Source organism: Mycteria americana, chromosome 6 (assembly GCF_035582795.1).
Source record: "Mycteria americana isolate JAX WOST 10 ecotype Jacksonville Zoo and Gardens chromosome 6, USCA_MyAme_1.0, whole genome shotgun sequence".
Classification (NCBI taxonomy): Eukaryota; Metazoa; Chordata; class Aves; order Ciconiiformes; family Ciconiidae; genus Mycteria; species Mycteria americana.
In genome coordinates, this window is record NC_134370.1 from 36,758,035 (window position 1) to 36,781,344 (window position 23,310).

Consider the following 23,310-nt stretch of genomic DNA (forward strand, 5'->3'; position numbering starts at 1 on the left):
AAATAGGAAGATAAGGAATGGAATGGGGATGCATTGAGGATCTAGCTGAAATAAAAGTATCCAGGTATGACAGAAAACCAAAATGAATGCTTTGCCTTAGTTTTCTGGGGGGACCAGGGGTGGAGATCATGTACAACGTGGTGCAGAGAATGGCTGCTCAACAGTAATAGAGGCACAATCTGCAAAAGAAACACTCAAAAAGCCTAACACCATAAACTCTGAGGGAACCTATAGTTTCCATGCCAGAATTCTGAAAGAAACAGCACACAGAATATACATTCAGCAGAAAGGATTTTTAAGAAATGCATCAAAATGATGCATTGTATCAGATAAGAACTACAATCTCAATATACATTTTCCACCTCTCATAAAATTAGGAAACACAGGTTCCTCATTCACTGCTTCCATGAACATAAGAGTAGTAAAACCATTTTAAATAGAGTAGATGAACATTTTGCCCTCTTCTCCCTCTCTGGAAAACTCATAGCAGTTCACTTGTCTATCCTCCAATAAAAACAAAGAATTCCATGAAAGTCTGACTTGGTGAATTCTTTTCCACTGTTCTTGGTGTATTTCTGTTAGGACGACTTTATTACTGCTTCAGCTATCAGTAGTTATTATTCATTTGAAGTCATTACCACTTTCCACTGTGTTTAATATCCTAATGGGGTATTATTAGCTGTTACTTCAATCCAGCTGTCTCATATTCTTCAACAACCTACACTTTCATATAGAAACGTTTTTTTTTAAAGAAGTTCTAGCATCAGTCTTAACATTATGCAACATTCAATACATATTGTTTCAAAAACTGTCAACCTGTTTCCTCTGACTTTTCCATATATTTCACTTGGCAGAATTCTTGTATTTAATTCTACTATCTAGCCTAATCTACTTCCATAACAACAATATTCTGATTAAAACACTATCCAGATAATGCCCAAATGTTCCTGTGCAAAATCAAGCTCCCAAAGCCTCTACAATTTAACAAAAATCAGATGCTTCAAGAGTCAAAAAAGGACTGAGGAATGTGGACACTAATAAGCACATGCAGCTATACGCGCTGGATCATATATCTGATGATTTCAAATCAACAGGTACCACTGGATTAATTAATCCTTGAGAGTAAAACAATAAAAAGCATCTTAAGGGAAGCACCCTGCAGTTCCAGATGCATTGCTATTACAGCTCATCAGTGCAGCACACCTTCCACTATTTAGGTACTCTCAAGTGTTATTCACATTGTACCTGCAGGACTGGAATGAATATTTTATGTATCTATGGTTAAGCTTGGATGTTGAAAAGCATATCTGATAATTTGCATTAACAATAGTATTTGGCAGCATTTTACAGTTAGGAACTCTATTTTTAAAAACATTCCTCTGTGTAATTACATGCCTGAAATGCTTCCTGAGGAACTGATCTGGAGAGTTTCTGCTTTTATTTTGATGTTGAAAAATTGCCCCCTGTGACTCAGTGTCCTTGCTCATTTACACTTCTCAGTTATATTTTGATCAACAATTTCTTTCCCTGATTCAGTCCTGCAATCCCCTGTAATCAGCAACGCATTGTTCTTTGGCACTGTATCAGTAAGCCCCGTAAGTTGGCCACAGAACACTTTTATTTCCTCACCTTGGCTTTTGTGGTAACAGCATACATCTGAATAACCACCAAATTTACTAAAGCTTCTTACAGGCAGACTGAAATGAAACTGGCATTGTTTGGAATGTATCTAATTAGGAATGCAAATACATCCTTACTCAAAAAATGAATGCCAGGGTTTCCTCAGCACTCTCTCTGTGCTGGCAGTCAGTATCTCTAAGGGATGGTGGAGCAGCTGACTATCATTTCACCAAACCTCCAAAAAACCCTCTCATGACAGTGTCTGAATAATGGTATTCATTAAGTAGAAAGCTGCACATGTCCTTTTTAATGATTTTTTTTTTTTTTTAATCTCCTGAGCATTTATCAGGACTCTGCAATTGCTGGGCTGTTGAATACCTTCAAATACAGTTGAATATACTTCAAGCCACATTGATTTCCAAGGCAAACACATACGTTGTTTAGGCTAATGGGAGGTTCAGTACAGGTGGAGGCAGGCTCTTATCCCACTGGTCATAACTTCTTCAATTCCAAGGAGGAGGAGGAGGAGGAGCATCTGCTCTTTGCTGCCCACAGTTTCAGGTACAGCCAACAAGGTAATTTCTGATACTTTGTTTTTTCTTGCCTTGTCAAATTGCACTTGCAAAGCAGAAGTGGAAGATGGTACTGATAGAAATCTTCATATTAATACCATCTATTTGGGTGTTGTGCAATGACTTTAAATTTTATACAGGCACTATGCACTTATATAGTACACATACACTGTGCACTTACTATGCGTTACACATATGTATAGTCTCTTCAGATGAAAGTGTTTTCCCCTCATGCTTCAGAAAGAAGTACAGGGAATATAATAGCCTTTTATTTTTTGAGTGACTGTCCACATACATACACACATCACAGACGAGTGTGAGAATATACACTCGGAGTTTCCTGCAGAGAAGTGTCCGTGTCTTCTTAGAAACTGACCGAAGCTTTGTTACACTCCTCAGTGCATTTCCCACAAAGGAAAAACTCCATAAAGGAATAGTCAGTCATGATCATCTGGACTTCAAGCCCAAGAAGACTGGACATATAGAAGACTCAGATCTTACTGAGGAACAGATAGAAACAACTTTGTATTCTTAAAAAAAGGAGTCCCTGGGTCACTAAGGGAAGGCGGGATGAGCAATGAAGGCATTAAAAGAAACTTAACTGATCTAGAAAAAAAAAATTAGATGTCCTAACCAAAACTCTTAGCCTATGTTCACTGAAACAGGAACCGATCAGAAGACCTAAGAGAGGATCGGGCTCAATCGGGTTTGTTTTGCCAGATAAATCCAACTCACATAGAATCCTCCTGCTATGGGCAATGATGTTGTATGTTTCAGGATCTTTCTTCGGTATATAACCAATTTCACAATTGACAACTGCAATAAGGATGAGACATTTTAAAGATTTTGCACATTTGAATTCCTACTGAAACTGTTTAAATTATACACTACAATATGTTAAGACTCGCTAATATTTTCCGTATTAGAATCATAGAATCATAGAGTAGTTTGGGCTGGAAGGGACCTTTAAAGGTCATCTAGTCCAACCCCCCTGCAATGACCAGGGACATCTTCAACTAGATCAGGTTGCTCAGAGCCCCATCCAGCCTGACCTTGAATGTATACAGGAATGGGGCACCTACCACCTCTCTGGGCAACCTGCTCCAGTGCCTCACCACCCTCATCATGAAAAATTTCTTCCTGATACCTAGTCTGAATCTACCCTCTTTCCATTTAAAACCATTACCCCTTGTCCTATCGCAACAGGCCCTGCTAAAAAGTCTGTCCCCATCTTTCTTATAAGCTCCCTTTAAGTATTGAAAGGCTGTAATAAGGTCTCCCCAGAGCCTTCTCTTCTCCAGGCTGAACAACCCCAACTCTCTCAGCCTGTCTTCACAGGAGAGGTGTTCCATCCCTCTGATCATTTTTGTGGCCCTCCTCTGGACCTGCTCCAACAGGTCCATGTCTTTCCTGTGCTGAGGGCTCCAGAGCTGAACACAGTACTCCAAGTGGGGTCTTACCAGAGCAGAGTAGAGGGGCAGAATCACCTCCCTTGACCTGCTGGCCACACTAGCCTGTAATATGTTTTTATATTTAAAAGAAAAGAGGAATCTGTTTCTTACTTTCTTCTCAACTGAAAAGACAATGCAGAAGACAAACTTCCTTTGAAAAACTTATCTACATTTTTATTAATGTTTAATTTTATTTAAAAAAAAAACTGCTGAACATACAGATATTGCAGCTCAGTTGTATCATTTGAAATGGGATTTGTGGACTGAAGATATTTGGGGGAAATTCTGCATCTGACAAAATTCTGTTTCAAACTTTAAAAATAAGCTGTTCTGAAGCATTTTCTTGAACTTCAGGAAAAACACTATGATAAGTGCATTGATCGTGATTGTGTAAGATTGACAGAAATCAGGCTGTTAAGTCTTCTGGTGTGAAGCTGACAAAACTTCAACAAGAGATTATCAGGATCACCTGAATATACTATCTGTTCCTACATTCCACTAAATAAGGTTAAGGTTGAAGAGCTACAAGCAGACTTGGGTTTGTAGCCACAAGTCAATAATTATTTAAGTGAATGAAAATCTTTATCAACCAACATAAATAAATACTTTTAAAGAACAAAACACATTTTTGTGCAACATTCTGATCTGGTAATCAATGCAGTTCTAGTATTCTTAAGTTATAATCATGTGTGTTTCATTGTAATCCAAATTTCCCAGATCAGTTCAATCTGGATATGAGCTTAGGGGCATTGTTCACATACACAGCTCTAAATTCTCCTGAAAATGCCCTAATGTCCTGAACTATCTTAGAAATGAATCTTAAATGAACAAATAAAAAACTTACCCGAATCATCATGACTGAGCATCTGATGTTATGAATTGTATCATACACCTTCTTAGAAACGTCCACAAACTGGTTATCATCAAAAGGATGCACTGTGTTCTTGCTTAAGCTCTCCAACGCAATATTTACTTGACTAATAAACTCTGGAATCACTATTTAAAAAAGAAAACACAAACAAAATTCAGTGGGCATAAAAAGGATAAATCATGTAATTTTTCTTTCTGGCAAATTGCCCCACATTGATTAAAACTTTATTTAAAAAAAAAAGCATTATAGTAATAACATGGTTAGTTTTAAGTGGGAACACATTTGTAATTTTTATCACAGTGATAAAAATTGGTGGGCTCATAAGCTGTGGATGGTTATACAGTAGAAAGTTTTAAAAGGGGAGTCAGGGAAGCAGTTGTAAAAACTTGCCAGTGATTTCTATAGTAATGTCACCCAAAGAATCAGGATGAATCACCTGGCTTAAACTTGGAACTGCTATTCAACAGACTCCTACTATTTCAGAATCTGCTTTCAGTCTGAATGGAGACAAAACTACCAAAAGATTGATGCTTATTCTCCAAATTAAAAAGTCCCACAATTGTAACCTGGACCTACCAAGGCAGTTTACTTTGTTTGATTGAATCAAACAAATTGTAAATTTTGAGTCAGTTTGATATTAACCTGTGCTTTACCCAGAATGTCCTGGGAATTTTCTTGTGGTGCTCCATGGCCTTATTTTGCATGGTGACCTGCTACCACTATGTCTCCCTTGATCCTTCACATCAGTTCGAAGCAAAGGAAACCCAACACAGAGAATATAGAGTGAAGAGAGAATGCAGACAGAAAATCCATCACACACAGAAGGACCTCAAACAAGTACAGATCAAACTCATTTGCAAGAAGTCATTTCCTATCACTTGGAGACTGAAGCCACAGAAAAACTGGAAAGTAAATGGATAGAACTCAACTTCTATAACATTCAATATGAATAACATATACCTTGTGGAAAAGAAGCTTTTTTCAGGCAATGTGTTGGTTTCAAATACAAGTATAACATGCATTCCATCCCTTCCTCCACAATTACACACTGTGTAATTCATTAATCCATACCACACGAAAGCAACACTACCAATACCTTAAATATGAATCATTTCAGGCAAATTTTGAAATATGTAATAAATTTTTACGCAGACAAAGCTTCAGCTGAATTCAACAGGACTTCTGAATTAGAAAACCTGGCAACATATACTTTAAATATTAGGAACCCCTAACTTTACAGGCAGAAATCCATATAACCCTTGGAGACATTTAAATTCACTCTTAAATTACAGTAACTTCACGTCTTCGAGCTCAGCTGTTTCTCTCTAGAGTGCTAGAGTGCAGAACAGTTACTTCATGAGTCAGTTCTCAGAAATAACAAACTTCAGTTCACTCAGTGGTAGTAGGAAGGTTCATTTTCTTCTGTAAAATAGGTCTCCGTAAGTGTGAGACAAGTAGATGCCATTTAAGTTGAAAAATAGGATATATAAAATCCTTTCTTCCCTCTTCAGATTATCACTTGAATTACCTTGCCTTCTGAAAAGGTCAGTGGGAAGAACAGATTTCTTAAATGGTATGGAAAAAAGACAAGGTACATTTTTCATTAGCAACCAAGTGGAATAATTAGGGAGAGCAAATGCCTATTTATTTAGTGCTTTTTGAATTTTTTTTTAAAAAGAAACACAAATATACAATTCCAGAACATGAAATATTTTTTTTCTGTTAAACAAAGATCTTGGCCCCTAGACTATCAAAATAATTGCAAGTGTGGAAATTTTGAACTAGTCACCTCATAGGTTTACATAAAATTAAACATTCGGCTCTTCACATTCATTGTAAAAATGCTACAAAGGAGAATATAAGAAGTTTCCAGGAATTCAAGATTTCCATTGGTATCATCAAAACCATGAGGTGTTTTCCAGAGCCTCCTACATCCTCACTTCTCAGTTCATTGTACTTCATATACTTTCACTTGCAGTATTGTAATGCACAGACTCCCTGCTTACCAGCAGCATTTTCAGTGCACGCTAACTGCCGGCAGCCCTCTTCTTCTACAGGACAGGCTATTTCTTCTCAGTTATCTATTCAGGCTCCATCCTGCACTCCATCCTTAGTCCATATGCTTATTAATGGCCTTTTTACAGCTCCGTCTGAGGCCAAACTTATTATCACCATGTATTTGTCTGAATGAATACATCACTTATGAAAAAGGATTTTATGCAAATATGTACTCTATAGCTCATATGCTACTGGTGGAGTGAGTGCTAAACAACAGGCTGCACTTGATTATATGAATATGATCTCAGTGGCTTCCCTTTGATAACATTTTTAATATGGCTGCTTTGCATCAATATCATTTTTACACAGAGACAAAACACAAAACTAAACTGTAATTCTAAAATATGTACATAACAATCTGCTAATGAAGTATAAAAATACACCTGGGCTATTATAAGGTTATCAAATAGTCCTTATGATTTGGTCATTTACCCTGTTTCTGATTGGATACTTCCCTCAAATCCAAGAGTCCTTTCTTGACTGCATGTGATGTATTTAATTTTTGAGTTTTCAATCAAACGACTACTTAAAAAGAAGTTTTGGTGTATATATGAGTTCTTATCCATGGATGACTGGCATCAAAAATACTTTATTTCACAGACCCTCAAATGGTTCAGGCATCGCTCTGAAACAGTGCCTTAAGTGGACTAGAATTACATTAATAATGTGCATCTCTGCTGTACTCTGCTTTACTTTTCTAGGCAGCCTAAATATAGACAAGAAGGGGATGCAGGTTACAATAGGTTGGACAAGACTGATTTTTTCAATCTTTCAAAAGCAAAGAAAAATTAAATAAGTTGTAAGTAAAATGAAAAATTTCAAGTGTTATACAACTGAGAAATACTATTAGATTTTTGTGATTTTAATATTAAAACATTTTTGAAGAAAACTTACAATTTTTATTTGAATTTTTGCCCTTTTTATTTCCTCAATGAAAATTATGAGCAAATTTCAACACGAACATCTGTAATCCTGCCTTTCCTGAGGGAGAAGGTGTGGAAAGGAGGAGGATGTTTTGGAAAATACCACTACTACTCATAATCATAATGTTGAAAGTCCCCAAACTAATTTACAGATTTCACACCACCAAAAATATGTTCTGCACTCTTCTTGAAATTAAGCTTATTTATTTTAAAATTCATCATATCTTCCCTAATTCTTCTCTTATTTTAAATAAACAATACTATTTGTCTTTCCTTGTAGGCCATGTCTTCTTAGACAGCTAATAATTTTTGCTTGATTTTGTCATCTTCAACCAACACCAACTAATGACTCCTGTTTGTAGTTTAATAGCTGTCATGGCCTAGCTCTTAATTCAGAGACTACCACATCTATATGTCACAATCACATTAGGTAACAAAGAAAAGTAAACTTCACTAATCGCTTTATTCCAATTAGCAACTCTGTGCCTGTTATTTTTATCAACAAAATCATCAGGACAACAGGTTTTCAACTTTGCAGGAGATCAGTGACAACAAGTAAAAACATGAGCCATTCTACCTGCACCTTTTAATGAAGTTGTGTTAAGTGATTAACATCATCAGCAATCAAGATAACTTGATATTGAAAAAGCAACAGTCTCCACAGCTAAAATGTCCACACGTATGCAACACTCGCCTAAAGAATGCCGTAACAAATATAACAGACGTGGACAGACATGACCTCCTAGAACTGATCAAAAAATCATAACTTCTTTTTTTTTTTTTCTCCAATTCAAAACGATTATGGTTTTAATTGGGGGAAAAAAAAAAAAAGGAAAAAACCCAACAAACCCCCTGATTCATTTATTTGACAAAGGGGAAAAAAAATCCAAAAAGCATCTTCATAAAAAATTAAACATGGATTACTTATTTTTTATCATTCTTATACTCAAGTACTGAAAATAAGACCGTTTGGTACTCTGCCATCTCTGCAGGACAATCCCCAGGTCCCATCCCTTGTGCTTATGTTGGAGTGATATAGGCAGGATATGGTTCTCCCTCTCAGTTCCTCTCAACTTAGAATGCCACAGTTTCTCAAAGGATATCAAGGGACAGCAAATATGGTGGATTACTGAATGCACATATACACAATTTATGTCAAGAAAAAGAATTTCTGGTAAATAACCAAACTTTCACCTTCAATGTTTATCTATATGTATAAACACTGTGAGCAACTTACTGTATGGTGTAAATAGACTGGAAAGAGGTTCAAGAGCTCCCACTAGAATGAAGACTGAAAAACTACTCTTTCAAAGGCAGCTTTGAAATGGAAATGAAAAACACCGTGCCCAGATGAATGAATGAAGCTGTCTGTGCCAGACCTACAGATCCCAGCTACAGGTATACAGGTAGACTCTGCAAGACCGCCACAGCCATTGCTTAAACTTAAGTTAAATGACCTTTCAACAAAGGAGAAGACTCTTTGTTGGGCAGTCAGCCATCCAGTGAGACATCTTCTATACTCAAATAAAAGAGCCACAGCACTGTTTGGTAGGAGATATGAAAACATGAGCAGCCTTCTTAAAATGTCTGTCTTATCAATATACAAAAATACAGAATACCCAGAGTGAATGAAAAGTTTCAACTAATGAAGCACTCAGAATAAAAATCACATGAAGGTTAGTATCTAAACTGAACCTCTAATAGCAAAGTGAGTAAAGACTGCAGGAGAACTTAACAAGAATAGCATAAGGAGGATTTGTTCTAAGAATGGGAATCTCCATCTTCCAAAGCTAGCTGAAGTAATGACCTATGAAAAAGACCATTTTCATATGAGCTATGAAAAAGACCATTTAAAAAAAAAATGTGGGCAACACTGAGTGAAAAAATGGGTTTCCTCCTGAAGATAATAAAATCAGGGTCAGTGTCCTGGTTTTGGCTGGGACAGAGTTAATTTTCTTCCTAATAGCTAATATAGTGCTGTGCTTTGGACTTAAGATGAGAATAATGTTGATAACACACTGGTGTTTTAGTTGTTGCTAAGTAATGTTTACACTAGTCAGGGACTTTTCAGCTTCCCATGCTCTGCCAGGTGCACAAGAAGCTGGGAGGGGGCACAACCAAGAAAGTTGATCCAAACTGGCCAAAGGAATATTCCATACCATATGACATCATGCTCAGTATAGAAACTGGGGGGGAGTTAGCTGGGGGGCAGTGATTGCTGCTCAGGGACTGGCTGGGATTGGTCAGTGGGTGGTGAGCAGTTGCATCACTTGGTTTATTTGGGTTTTTTCCTGGGTTTTGTTCCTCTCTCGCTCTCTTTTTGTTTTCCTTTTCATTACATTTTTTTTTTCCAATTATTAAACTGTTCTTATCTCAACCCACAAGTTTTCTTACTTTTGCTCTTCCGATTCTCTCCCCCATCCCACCAGTGCAGGGGAGGGTGAATGACCGGATGTGTGGCGCTCAGCTGCCGACTGAAGCTGAACCATGACAGCCAGTTAGTATTGATGAATTAGAATTCTAACAGGAGGAAAAAGCCCAATGAGAACTTCCAAAAGCCCACCAGAAGACAGATTCTAAAAAAGTAAGCAAAAGCCAAAAGCATGGTCATGTAAGGCCTAAAAAGATGTTGAATTAACCTAGTATGAAACTAGTATGATCACAGATCACAGAAATAAATCAGACTTGCAGGCAGGCAAGTTAAGAGAGATGAGTGCAACTGAACCCTATGCCAAGCCACATGTTTCAACCACTAAGCTTAATACCTTTCAGCGCACTATGTCTTTCTCTTAATTAGTCTCCAAGCAGGAAAGAACAGCCACACTAAAATCTTGAAAACCATCCACCATTTAGGCAGTAAGATGGCAAAAAACAGAGGCTCAGGTCTTGATAATGACCTCAGTTTGATGCAAGAAGATCTGAAATCACAGGAAGAGCCGCCGGTCTCCAAACCAAGAGACACAGCAAGTCCAGAGACCAAAACTGTCTGGGGAATGCTGTAGCTCAGGGCACCAAAAATGCACTGTCTTCTGTCATCCAGAAGACAACTCTTGACAAAGAAAAACTTGAATTAATACATTACCATTCCTAACCACAGGGCTAAGAGTGCACCTGACAACAGTCCTTGGAAGATACTTCTTTCAGAGAAAAAAAGCTGTCATTTGTTGATACTCAAGGTTAAGAAATTGATCTCAGGGCACCCACAAATCCTGCAAAATAGTCTTCAGAGCATCCTTGTGTATCTCCCCATTTCTGTACATCAGCCTGAAGGAACTTAAGTTGCCTACAAGACCAGGAGAGCTCCTCAGAGCTAACCCACTAATATGTGAATCCAAAGCTCTCAATCCAGAGAGAGAAAATGCTAGTCTGAAGCATAAGCAATCATTAGGAGCAGTATTTTTATGAAAAACTTCAGTGCTGCAGAGAAAACAAATCCCAGAATCCTACACTGTTAGTGCTTCTGGGGCAATTTTAAACCAAAGAAACTTCCACAGTTACTCTAGAATAACATTTAAAGGTAAATTTAGCTGCCAAAGCTCTAAGAGGGAGCTGTAATCATAAGCAACATGAAAGGCAATAAGGCTTTCACTGCTGGCAAGACCAAACCACCTGAACAAGATGACTCTAAGCCTTCTAAAATGAAGAGTAGATAGATGAAGGACTTATTTAATCATAAAATTAGATGGCCATTGAGTGGCTTGTAACATGAGAAGTCTGTGACATAGCAGAATTAAAGAGCACTAAAGGCTGTCTGCCTTAACAGCTTTCAGGGCAATCAAAAGATGGTGAAGCCATGACAACAGGTTAATATCTCATAGCTAGGGTTTTCCTAAGAACAGAAGTATAGCTATAGTATATGAAGCCCAACTCACCTTACAAGATCTTGTAAGTCCATTGTTGACATTGAAGTATATGGATAGATTTCTACCTTCTTGTTCTACAAAGGCAGTAGTCTAGACTTACAGAAGGATCCCAAATACATGTTTTATACCATTCCAGATGCACTTGCCCTATCTCTACAAGCAGGCTATGACTGTGTCAGGAGAAAAGAAGGCTGAGGGGAGACCTTATCACGCTCTACAACTGCCTGAAAGGAGGTTGTAACAAGGTGGGTGTCGGTCTCTTCTCCCAAGTAGCAAGTGATAGGACAAGAAGAAGCAGCCTCCAGTTGCACCAGGGAACGTTTAGATTGGATATTAGGAAAAATTTCTTCACTGAAAGTGTTATCAAGCACGGGAAAAGGCTGCCCAGGGAAGTGGTGGAGTCACCATCCCTGGAGGTATTCAAAAGATGTTTGGATGAGGTGCTTACGGACATGGTTTAGTGGTAGACTTGGCAGTGTTAGGTTTACAGTTGGACTTGATGATCTTAAGGGTCTTTTCCAACCTAAATGATTCTATGATTCTATATGTGATCCCTCACATTTTACCTTGAAAAAGAAGTAAAAAATTGAATAGACAACAGTGGAAGCAGTCCACAGAAATCTCCAAGTCTCCTACATCAAAAATGAGCTCAAAATTATTCTAGGCACCAAGAGCTCATGAGAACTCACAAAAGTCAGAACCAGTGATCTTGTATCTTACATTACCAAGGAAACTACCCCTTGCAGATGTAGTTAATCACAAGGTATGGATATGAAGAATGCTGCTTGAAGTGATTTTCTCTTCTCTTCTGAGTGTCAAGGACCTAGAAGATCCAACCAACTCTGGAAAGCCTTTTCAGGTGGCAAGTTAAAAAATTACCTCATTTTCAGTAAGCATTCACATTATGTCTATTAAAACTGACTGACATTTAAAGGAGAAAAATAATTCTGTTGACATTTTTAGTAGGCTTTAAATCCCCTGACCAGCATTACTTTCTGTGTTACTGCACAATTAAATTTGCACCACTGTGTAACGCATGTATTTTAGTACAAGACAGGTAACACAAAAAGGACGTGACACATACTAATACTAGATCACATTCAGAACACTGCACTCACACACTGCACACATACAAAATGAATCAGAACCCAAAGAATCACAGGAATTAGTGCCATTTGCTTTCTCCTATTAATAATCATGCATGGACATTTTTTTGTAAATGTCTTTGTCACATTCACCTCCAAAAATAGAGTGTTTATGTACTCTGTCCACTACTGTTTAAATATTAAAGAATATTTAAATGTACATCTTATGTGTTATGCTTATTGTACATATAAAACCACCTCTTTAGGGTGGAGGCCATTATTGACACATCAAGGTGCCACAGTTAAACAGTATGAAAGCACAGTGTGTGTAAGTCAAAGAGCACTTGTGAAACAAAAATAAAACCACAAAAATATGAAAAAGCTTTTGGTAAAAAAATGGTGTTGACAAAAAAAACAATAAAAATAATAACTAATATTAAAAACTGTTCAAAAATACAATCCCACATTCATATTTAAAACTATTGCACCATGTTCTTTATTTTGTTATTTTCTGTTTAAATTCTCTTCAACTGAACAATTTATATTTCTATCCAAAACGTTATCTGAACTAAAACAAGTTTTTCTGAAAAGAGCACTGAATTTTACTCAACTGCTAGACCACATTAGAATATTTTTTCATAGCCCATACAATAAATCCACTGATCATTGACGCTGATCCCATTTTTAAAATATACCTTCTATATTATAGTTTCTAAACACCACACCCTAATGATATGAAATACACTGGTTTTATATTAAATCAGTTATCTCAGAGCCAAAACCTAGTATCCTCCTAACATTTAGTCATGTTCTTGGCTCATCAACTCCTTTCACAGTATAGGCATTTTTATCCTTATGAGGAAAACTCAAGGCATTTTGAACAATGGATGAAAGACAGAACTTCAAAAAAATTGTTTTAACACTTTATAAAATACCTTGAAAAAATGCACTACTCTATCTTACAAAGCACCTACTGAACTTTGAGAACCTGATCTAAAATCTACCCGTAAAATCTTCCCATTGACCTCAGCAGGTCTGGGATCACACTGGAATGGATACTGGCCTTTGATTAGACCAGTATGTTGCAATATGTTAACGCACACTCTTTCCTAAATACAGGAACTATATTGTCCGTCAAATCTGAAATTCCCCTACTTTTCTAAGTAAAAACCTGACATTTCCATTCCAGAGAAATATAACATTGATGCTTTTAAGTTCTGTAGGTAAAAATTATCAGGAGTTGTTGATTAGGAAAAAGAAATCTATCCTTGTAACAGACAGCTAATAGGTGAAAATTTTTAACACTCTCCTGACTTCCCTGTTTAAAGAAAGAAGCTTATAAAATCCTTACAAAGAAAAGAGTTGCCATGTACACTTAAGTCCTGACACCAGGTAAATGCTACAGGCAAGCAGCAAGGGTATGGGCGTAATCCCTCAGGTTAACATTCCAAAAAAGCAACAACGGTAAAGCAAAAAAAAACCAAGACAAAAGTGGAAAAAAAAGTAGAAACAAAAGTAAAATAAAAATGAAGAAGAAAAAAAAGTAGTAAAGCAGCAAAGCAACAGATACTCTTCTGTCAGGAACAAATAAATCATTTTTTCTTGTCATGTGAGGTAATTCACTATTTCTTCTCTGTAATGCCTTTTCTTTTTCCTCCATGCTCGTCAGCATAGCTTGAGTTTAATTTTTATTGCGTTCGCATAATTTTGTTTAGCACTGAGAAAGCCACATAGTAAAAGGAATAAATGCTTGAACTCTACCCTCCTGAGGATGCTTTCTGATACTATATCCTGGCATTGTACACTATGTTAGATTGAACTAAGGGAATTAAAGATTTGCTTTAAGGATGTCCTTCATCTTTCAGCAAGAAGTTCAGATGAGTCCTCCTGTGGCAGCATAAGCAGAGTGTTGTGGCAAGCGGTGTGTATCTCAAGTATTTTATTATCCCCCATAATCTGATCACCTAGCATGAAAGTCAGTGTGATGGGTATAGACAGTTGGCTTTCAGAGGATTAAAATAGTTTGCCAGTTGCAGGAATTCAACTAAAAAGTGAAGCATAAGAAAAGTATGGTTGAAAAGATTAAAAACACAGTTACCACTTAAATGCAGGGTAATACTAGAGTAAATAAGAAATCTAGTTAATAACTGTGCAGTCTTTAATCAGTACTACTTTATTTCATTTCACTCTTTGAGACCTAAGAATTGTACTTCTTGTGCTTTAAAAATAAGCTTTTACAAATTTCTTCTGGTATCTAAGAATTTCAGGTAGGAAGAACATTGTATATTCCAGTAACCCAATTTTACTGCTAAGTATTATGTCTATGCTTAATGTCATTTCAATCCAAAATGGTATACAAAGAACTAATAAATACATCAAATAAAAACCACCTAAGCTAAGGCAACTGCACTGGCCAATGCATACCATCTGAAATACGAGGGCTGCTCTGGCAGAAGCTTGAGTTACACCACCCAAGGCATGCTATTTAGAACGGAATAAACTGTTTAATGACTGATGGAGACATCTTCATTAGATGTGTTCAAAAATATATATAAATAATAATGGAATTACTGCAAAGAAAGATGATTCTGCACTCACTGCAAAAGGTTGAACTGAATAATATAAACAGTTTTTTGAAACTCCAATCATTTATGACTCTGTTACAAATCCACATAATACAATGCTAATATGAAGATCAAGCTGTTTCTAAATTTGTTTTCACTATGGTACAGACACTTAACTTCAAGCCTGTATTTCTGTGATACAATGTTAAACTGGTGACATTTAATTATAACACTGTATCAGATGACTTGCCAAGACATACATACAAATACATACATACATATATGAAAGGAGTAGAAAAGCTTTGCGACTGTGTGCGTTTGATATATCCCTTCTATTTCTTCAAATATTACCATTCATATTTAATCACCTTTTTTTGGTAACAAGCTTATAGGTTATATGCAGGAAAATGCAGTTTTATGGTTGGACTCCATGATCTTTAAGGTCTTTTCCAACCTATACGATTCTGTGATTCTGTGAAAAGGGATTAACATTTTTGGAACTTCTAACACATGAAACACTTAGCTCATGTTCCTCTGCCACTCTCAATCCCAGGCCAATATATGACAGAAAAGATCTCTGAATCACCCATTGTGCCCACCCCCCCACCCCCCTTGACTATTTAGAGCATAAAGAGCTATAAATGATCTTTGTGCTAAAGTTTTTGCAGACTGAAAGTGTAATACAACATGAAGTAGCCAAGGCAGAGGCCTGTTGCATGTAAAAAGAAGTTGCGTACTAAAAGCAAGATACAATCAGTATTTGCTTCTCTTTAACCCAGACTACTAGAATAGTGAAACCAGAAACTGTGGATAAGCATTTTGCAACACTGTATGTGCTTGCAAGGTTGTAAGACTACTGGCATAACCAACAAGCATATATATAAATATATATGCTTGTTGGTTATGCATATATATAAATATATATAAAATAAATATTTAGAAAATTATATATTTCTATATAAATGCATAGAATAAATATTTATTTATGATATATGCATATTTTACATATATGTTTATATGTAAGCTATGCTGAATGTATGACAGCAGTTTTGTGGTATAACATCTTTACAGTTAATAAGAGAGAGATTTTTAAGAGTTAACTGTCCTAAATATGAGAAATAATTGGTAATGAGTGAGAACTAATTATTGGCAGTGTGTATTATTAATTAATGGCAATCCAGTAAATTGCTGCTTTTAAGTTTGAAAAGGCCCTAATTTATCCCTCTTTTAAAAATACCCATGACAGTGATTTAATATCCTACCTGGAAAACATATAATTATTCTCATTTGCACCAAGACAATTTACAGAATCACAGAATCACAGAATCATATAGGTTGGAAAAGACCTTTAAGATCATCGAGTCCAACCATAAACCTAACACTGCCAAAAACCACCACTACACCATGTCTCTAAGTACCTCATCCAAACGTCCTTTAAATACCTCCAGGGATGGCGACTCAACCACTTCCCTGGGCAGTCTGTTCCAATGCTTGACAACCCTTTCAGTGAAGAAAAATTTCCTAATATCCAGTCTAAACCTCCCCTGGCGCAACTTGAGGCCATTTCCTCTTGTCCTATCACTTGTTACCTGGGAGAAGAGACCGACCCCCACCTCTCTACAACCTCCTTTCAGGTAGTTGTAGAGAGCGATGAGGTCTCCCCTCAGCCTCCTTTTCTCCAGGCTAAACAGTCCCAGCTCCCTCAGCCGCTCCTCATAAGACTTCTGCTCCAGACCCTTCACCAGCTTCGTTGCCCTTCTCTGTACGCTCTCCAGTACCTCAATATCCCTCTTGTAGTGGGGGGCCCAAAACTGAACACAGTATTCGAGGTGCGGCCTCACCAGTGCCGAGTACAGGGGCACAATCACTTCCCTAGTCCTGCTGGCCACGCTATTTTTGATACAGGCCAGGATGCCATTGGCCTTCTTGGCCGCCTGGGCACACTGCTGGCTCATATTCAGGCGGCTGTCAACCAACACCCCCAGGTCCTTCTCTGCCAGGCAGCTTTCCAGCCACTCTTCCCCAAGCCTGTAGCATTGCATGGGGTTGCTGTGGCCCAAGTGCAGGACCTTGCACTTGGCCTTGTTAAACCTCATACAATTCACCCCAGCCCATCGATCCAGCCTGTCCAGGTCCCTCTGCAGAGCCTGCCTACCCTCCAGCAGATCAACACTCCCACACAACTTGGTGTCATCTGCAAACTTACTGAGAGTGCACTCGATCCCTTCGTCCAGATCATTGATAAAGATGTTAAACAGAACTGGCCCCAACACCGAGCCCTGGGGAACACCGCTTGTGACCGGCCGCCAACCGGAGTAAACTCCATTCACCACCACTCTCTGGGCCCGGCTGTCCAGCCAGTTCTTTACCCAGCGAAGAGTACACCCGTCCAAGCCATGAGCAGCCAGTTTCTCCAGGAGAATGCCGTGGGAAACCGTGTCAAAGGCTTTACTGAAGTCTAGATAGACAACATCCACAGACTTCCCCTCGTCCACTAGGCGGGTCACCTTATCATAGAAGGAGATCAGGTTGGTCAAGCAGGACCTGCCTTTCCTGAACCCATGCTGGCTGGGCCTGATCCCCTGGTTATTCTCTACATGCCGTGTGATAGCACTCAGGATGATCTGCTCCATCAGCTTCCCCGGCACCGAGGTCAGGCTGACAGGCCTGTAGTTCCCCGGGTCCTCCTTCCGGCCCTTCTTGAAGATGGGTGTCACATTCGCTAATCTCCAGTCAGCAGGGACTTCCCCAGTTAGCCAGGACTGCTGGTAAATGATGGAAAGGGGCTTGGTGAGCACATCTGCCAGCTCCTTCAACACTCTCGGGTGGATCTCATCAGGCCCCATAGACTTGTGAGTGTCTAAGTGGTGCAGCAGGTCACTCACCATTTCCCCCTGGATTATGGGGGCTCCAGTCTGGTCCCCATCCCTATCTTCCAACTCCAGGGGCTGGGTACCCAGAGAACAGTCGGCCCTGCTAATAAAGACTGAGGCAAAGAAGGCATTAAGTACCTCAGACTTTTCCTCATCCTTGGTCACTGTGTTTCCTCCCACATCTACTAATTTAGATATATACAAAGTCACGGTTATTCTGTAAAACAGCAGACTGGACAGGTACAGATATGAGTATGGGTAATTGCTTGTGACTTTGGAATCTGTGAGCCTCTGGACTTTCCCCTACTCAAGCTCTCTCTCCACAGACCTTGCACAGCCTGGCAAACACATGTAAAACTGCAGCTCGGAATTAAAGCAGTGCCTGCAATTAAATGTCATGGTTCAAGACTTCAGTGGTGACTTAAAGGGATCTTTTTCCCCTCACTGCCCGAATGTCCAGAAAAAACACAGAGAGAGGTGGTTTTGGTTTTGAGGGACTACATGGATTTCCCTGTATGAGGTATCAGAAGCAGGTCACAGCATCCGAAAGATAAGAAAGGTACTTTGAGATCATATAAATAATCTACCTTTTTTAATGCTCTCTACCTACTGCATTTTGCTGCCATGCTCAAGGACAGACTGACCATGAGATCTCAGATGAGAAAGATGTTTTCCCCTAGGTCATACTGGCAAAGAATTTCAGAATTTTTTTTTTTTTTTTTTCATTTCTTAGCAGACAGTGTGGACCATGTGGGCCTGTCTTATCTCATCAGTCCCCTGCTACTGCAGGGCCTTTATGTGCTGTGGAAATATCCACTCTTCCTGAATTCGGTTCACAGTTCAGAACAGCATGACCTTCTTTAGTCTAACTGAAGTCACTGGGCTTAATTTAGAGGCATCTGCACTAAACAGAATGTCTTGTGATACACATAAGCTAGGACTAGTAAATACCCTAAGTCTGTATCTAAAAAAAAAAAAAAAGCACAATTACTTTTCATAAGTGAATTTCATGGGGCACACAGAGGCTTCAGTTTACCTTCAGTCCAACTGCGGACTACCATCAAACCTCCACATATATGTCCTCACTTCAAAACTGGTGATCATACAACAGCATGATGATGAAGTTCAATGAACTGAAGCAGTTGAAGACTTCGGGTTTTGGCTGCCAAGCTAGTTTTGAGGTGGTTCAGTATTCTAGTCCAACTTGCCACCAGGCCAGATAGTTGACATGCTTGTACTGGTACAAGGAAGGCAGTATGAAAAGGCAGATGAGGCAGGCGGGCACCACTGCTGTCAATAAAAGCTGCATTTAGAGCTGTTTAAAATGACTGTGAATTGCAGCCTGCATTTCTATGACTAGAATGTGTTATGAAGCTTTTCTTCACTGGTTTTGTTATATCCAAGGCGAAAGCTCTGCCAGCAAGAGCAGGGAGCCGACTAACACATCAGGCAATTTCTAAAGGCTGCTGACCAAATACTCCCAAACTGGGATTGTTCAAATGTACTGAATAGGACAGAGGAAATGCCATACAAACCATTAAGAGGAAATGCAGGTCTTCCTACAGCAGAGTCCCTACATTATATGTAAGCGAGACTATCTGAACAGAGAACAGCTTTTCAGTAATTTAGGTGGGGAAGAGAAATCCTGAGAGTTGAATTAAAAAAAGATAAAAAAATAAAAAAAATCTCTGTGAAAGTTGGTTGTTTCTAGTGAATAAGCATTACGCTATATGTTGCTTAAGCTAGAGAATAGTGTTAATTAGCAAAAAACCTAAACCAGCAGACTTCTATGAGTATTATTACATGCTGTTTTCTGTTAATTTTATGTTTAGTATGATAATTCCAATGAAATTTGAAGTAATAACAATATGCTTAACAAAATATATAAAGGGATATTTGGGGGTAAGTAAGACTATTTTAGTCTTTAAAAAGACTGACCTTTGAAAAGGTCATTTAGAAAATATTTAAAGTCATTTAAGAGCACTCAAAAAGAATTACCTCTTTTGAACTAAAAGAGAAATCTTATTAAGGCTGATCTGGAGAGAAGTACTGAAAAGAAGACAGAATTCACTTCATGCACGAAATTCACCATTGTATTAGAGTCTACCTATTTGGGAAACAGACACCCTGGAACATGGAATATATTCTTACTCTGTATGCAATACAATCCCAGTTTTGGCTAAGGTTTTATACATTAACATTGCCATGACTAAAGTGTGGGTTTCCTCACATACTCACTTATGAATGCTGAGACTACCTGAAGACTGACAGTCTGCTTATTCCACGTTTACTGTTACAACCCAGAAATTACTGGTTAGCATTAACTTGGCCTATGTCCTGAGCTTGTAACTCTTTGTGCACCTTCTCCTTTCCTTGAAGGCAATCCAAGCATCTTCAGAAGATCCCCAAAGCATTCAGGCTTCATTCCAATAAGAAACAGTCTGTTGCTGGGTAAGGTGGATTTGTTTGTAAACATACCTGTTGTAACATACCAGACACATTCCATATAGGCATTGTGTCTGTAAACACAATGATTTTTTAAAAAAGAAAAAAATACTGCAAAATTATTTTTTTGCCTTTTGCCTGATAGATTACAATCTCTGAGTCTTAGAAGACTGGCTTAATGTATTTTCTTAAGTATGACCGTAACACTTTCTCTACCATTTTAAACTCAGTCTCTCTAACTTTCTATTCAATGGCATAAACACTGTGTGTACACACATACACACTCTCATATCTACTGGACCAAAAAAAAAAAAAAAAAGATTTAAGAGATACTAAAACTCTTTGTCTTATCGCTTGCAACTGGAAAAAAGAAAAATGAAACCTGTTCTAAATCAGTGGGAAGAGAATTAGCAGTCCACAAGAATGGAGGATAATCTGGAGGGATGTTAAGAACTCTAACTAACCTGTTTCTAGCACTTGATTCTGTTATCAAACAATATCAGTGCGATAGCAGGCTACTCTCACTGATTTTTTGCTAATTTTATGTCAGGATAGACAAAGCACTCTGATTTTTAATACCTAGTATCTGATTTCATTTCCAATTAAAAACTGTTATAGTGGGCAGGACGTGGCAAGTTACTGTTTTCATTTGGAGGATAAGGAAGATGGTTAATTTAATTTAAGCATGCAGAAGTACTGAGGAAAGCTAGCTAGAACAATAAAATCAATGGACAAACACTAAGTATTTGTCACTAAATATCTCTAAGTATCTCTGAGCTCTGCTTAGCAAAAAGTCACAGAAAACCAACTGTATTTTTAAGTGCAAAGTTATAGTCTCATCCTATAATCTTCCCCAAAACACAGTTTATGCTGCATTAACATACTGATTTATCTGGAAAAATCCAGACACATTTTATTAAAATTAATTGATAATTGTTTTTTACAAACACAGTTTTGAAAAATACAGAAAGGGTTAAGCAGGGAAAACCAATTAAGATGGGTCTTCCGGTAATGCAAATCTCAGACATTATGTCTATGAGACAGTGTTACATTCACTGAAGTGAATGGATATATGGCAATTCATTCTGGGAAAGGGACTTTGTAAAAGAAACAAAATTGCTGTAAGATCATTTCTGAATGTCAGATAGATGTATTACGCTTTTGTGTTTATACAGCAAAGTAGTGTTCATTGTAGATATGAGCATATGTTCACCTATGAAGTCTTTCTGTATGCTCTTCTTAAAACTGCACAGATCACTTTGTGCTAAAAGGCTCTGCCTTTTCCCTAAACTACAGTGCAAACAGCTAAATGCAACTACTACTCTTGAAAATTAGACCACTAACATTGACTCTAAAAATGAAATTAAAATGTACAAAGAGCCAAGAGAAGCACATACTGGCATTTTTACATTGTCTGGTTGCCCCCTACCCCCTGCCCCAAAGGGGAGGTGGGGGGAAAGCATGCACAGAGAAAGACTCACTGAGCACACACTGGTAACATTTGGACAGATCTAACACTACCAAATGCCTTAGCCTGTGAAAAGTGGGTGTCTCTAATCTGCTGCAGTGCTCTGAAAATGGTAATATAAGGGGAATGGCTGGTACATAAAACTAGAGAGAAGGAAGAAAAAAAGCCACAGGGCAAGGGGCAAAGGCTTGCCATGGACTAAAAGCTGAAAGTGATAGGAAAGAAATTTAAAGTGAAAGGCATCTCCCCCGAGCAGCGAGGAGTTAAGCATATGGTGCTTCAACAGCTCAGCAATGAAGACTATTATTCATAGACACTTTCACATTCATATACCTTTAAGAGTTATCTAGGCATAATAAGTAGTTGGTATACTTCATTCCCTTAATGCCTTCAGCACAGATCAATGGACAAAAATACATCCCTCTGCTAACAGATACAGTAAGAGTCATGGAGTTTAAAATTAATACTGTAGCTAACATGGACATTTTTAAAGGGACAAAGTTAGACTCCTTCCTGTCATATTGAGTAATTAAATGTCTTCAAGACTGCAATAGTCTCCAGACATACTTAAACACCTAGGGAAAACCAGGCAGCACAAGGTTTTATTCCAGTTAAGTTTAATTAAGTTCAGGTAACACATAGTAACAAATATGGCTGCCTCCCAAATGGGAAAATGGGAAAGGAAACAGACCCTTACATTGGACTCAACAAGAAGAATGGTGTAGGGCTAGCTGTTTTCTCTGTGTTGCCCTTGCTCTCGACACTCTCCCAATGTCTCCAGAAACATTCTAAATTTCTATAGCTGCATAAAGACAGAGCAGAAACCAGAATGGGATTTAGCATTTGCTACCTTACATAAATGTCATAATCACTGATAGTACATCTTCTGAAATAGTTACCTTTATTTTTACCTTTTACAGAAAACAGATAATAGGGCACAGCTTGAAAACGGTCCAGAAAAGGCTCTTAATGACTGCAAGAAACACAATGACTTGAACAGGACCAAGCGCATGCAAAGCAGAGGAGCATCTACTCTAAGGCAGCTGGTGTGAGAATTTCCTTTTTGTATTGAGCAGTGCTTATTGCATAGGAGTCCTAGTAATAGAAATGAGTCATCGTCTTCACAATCGGGAAGCTTTTGTCACTTACAATGGCAAAGAATGCTTGTTTCTGCATTTTGCCATAAATCTGTAGACACAGCATAAAAATAAATTGCATCATTTTGGAAAGACACAAGTCTGTGATGCTTGCATTAGACTTCTCTAGGCTTTGCTTACTGATCGCCATAGAACTTCTAATGAACTCAATAGCACAATGGTTTTGTTCTAGACCCCTTTATCTCAGGTTGGCATGTGTCAGTTGCTGCACTGAAGGAGCACGCTACTTTCATAAGCTGCAAGGTTGATGACTTCTGCATTCTGGTCCCAACTACTGCACAACACCCTACTCACCAGAACACCAAGTGAATGCTTGAATCAAAGCATATTTGTTTTGCTATACAGGAGTGGTTTTGAAAA

The 23,310-nt window shown here is 38.2% G+C and overlaps 1 protein-coding gene across 2 annotated transcripts in view; it reads right to left on the reverse strand.

The window, feature by feature from the left end:
- Nucleotides 1-23,310, reverse strand: part of CTNNA3 (catenin alpha 3) — a 555,174-nt gene that overhangs the window by 107,303 nt on the left and 424,561 nt on the right. For both annotated transcript variants that reach the window (XM_075505306.1, XM_075505308.1), the window contains exon 12: nucleotides 4,488-4,639. In XM_075505306.1, the coding sequence (XP_075361421.1) occupies nucleotides 4,488-4,639 (152 nt within the window). The remainder of the gene's footprint in view (nucleotides 1-4,487; nucleotides 4,640-23,310) is intronic.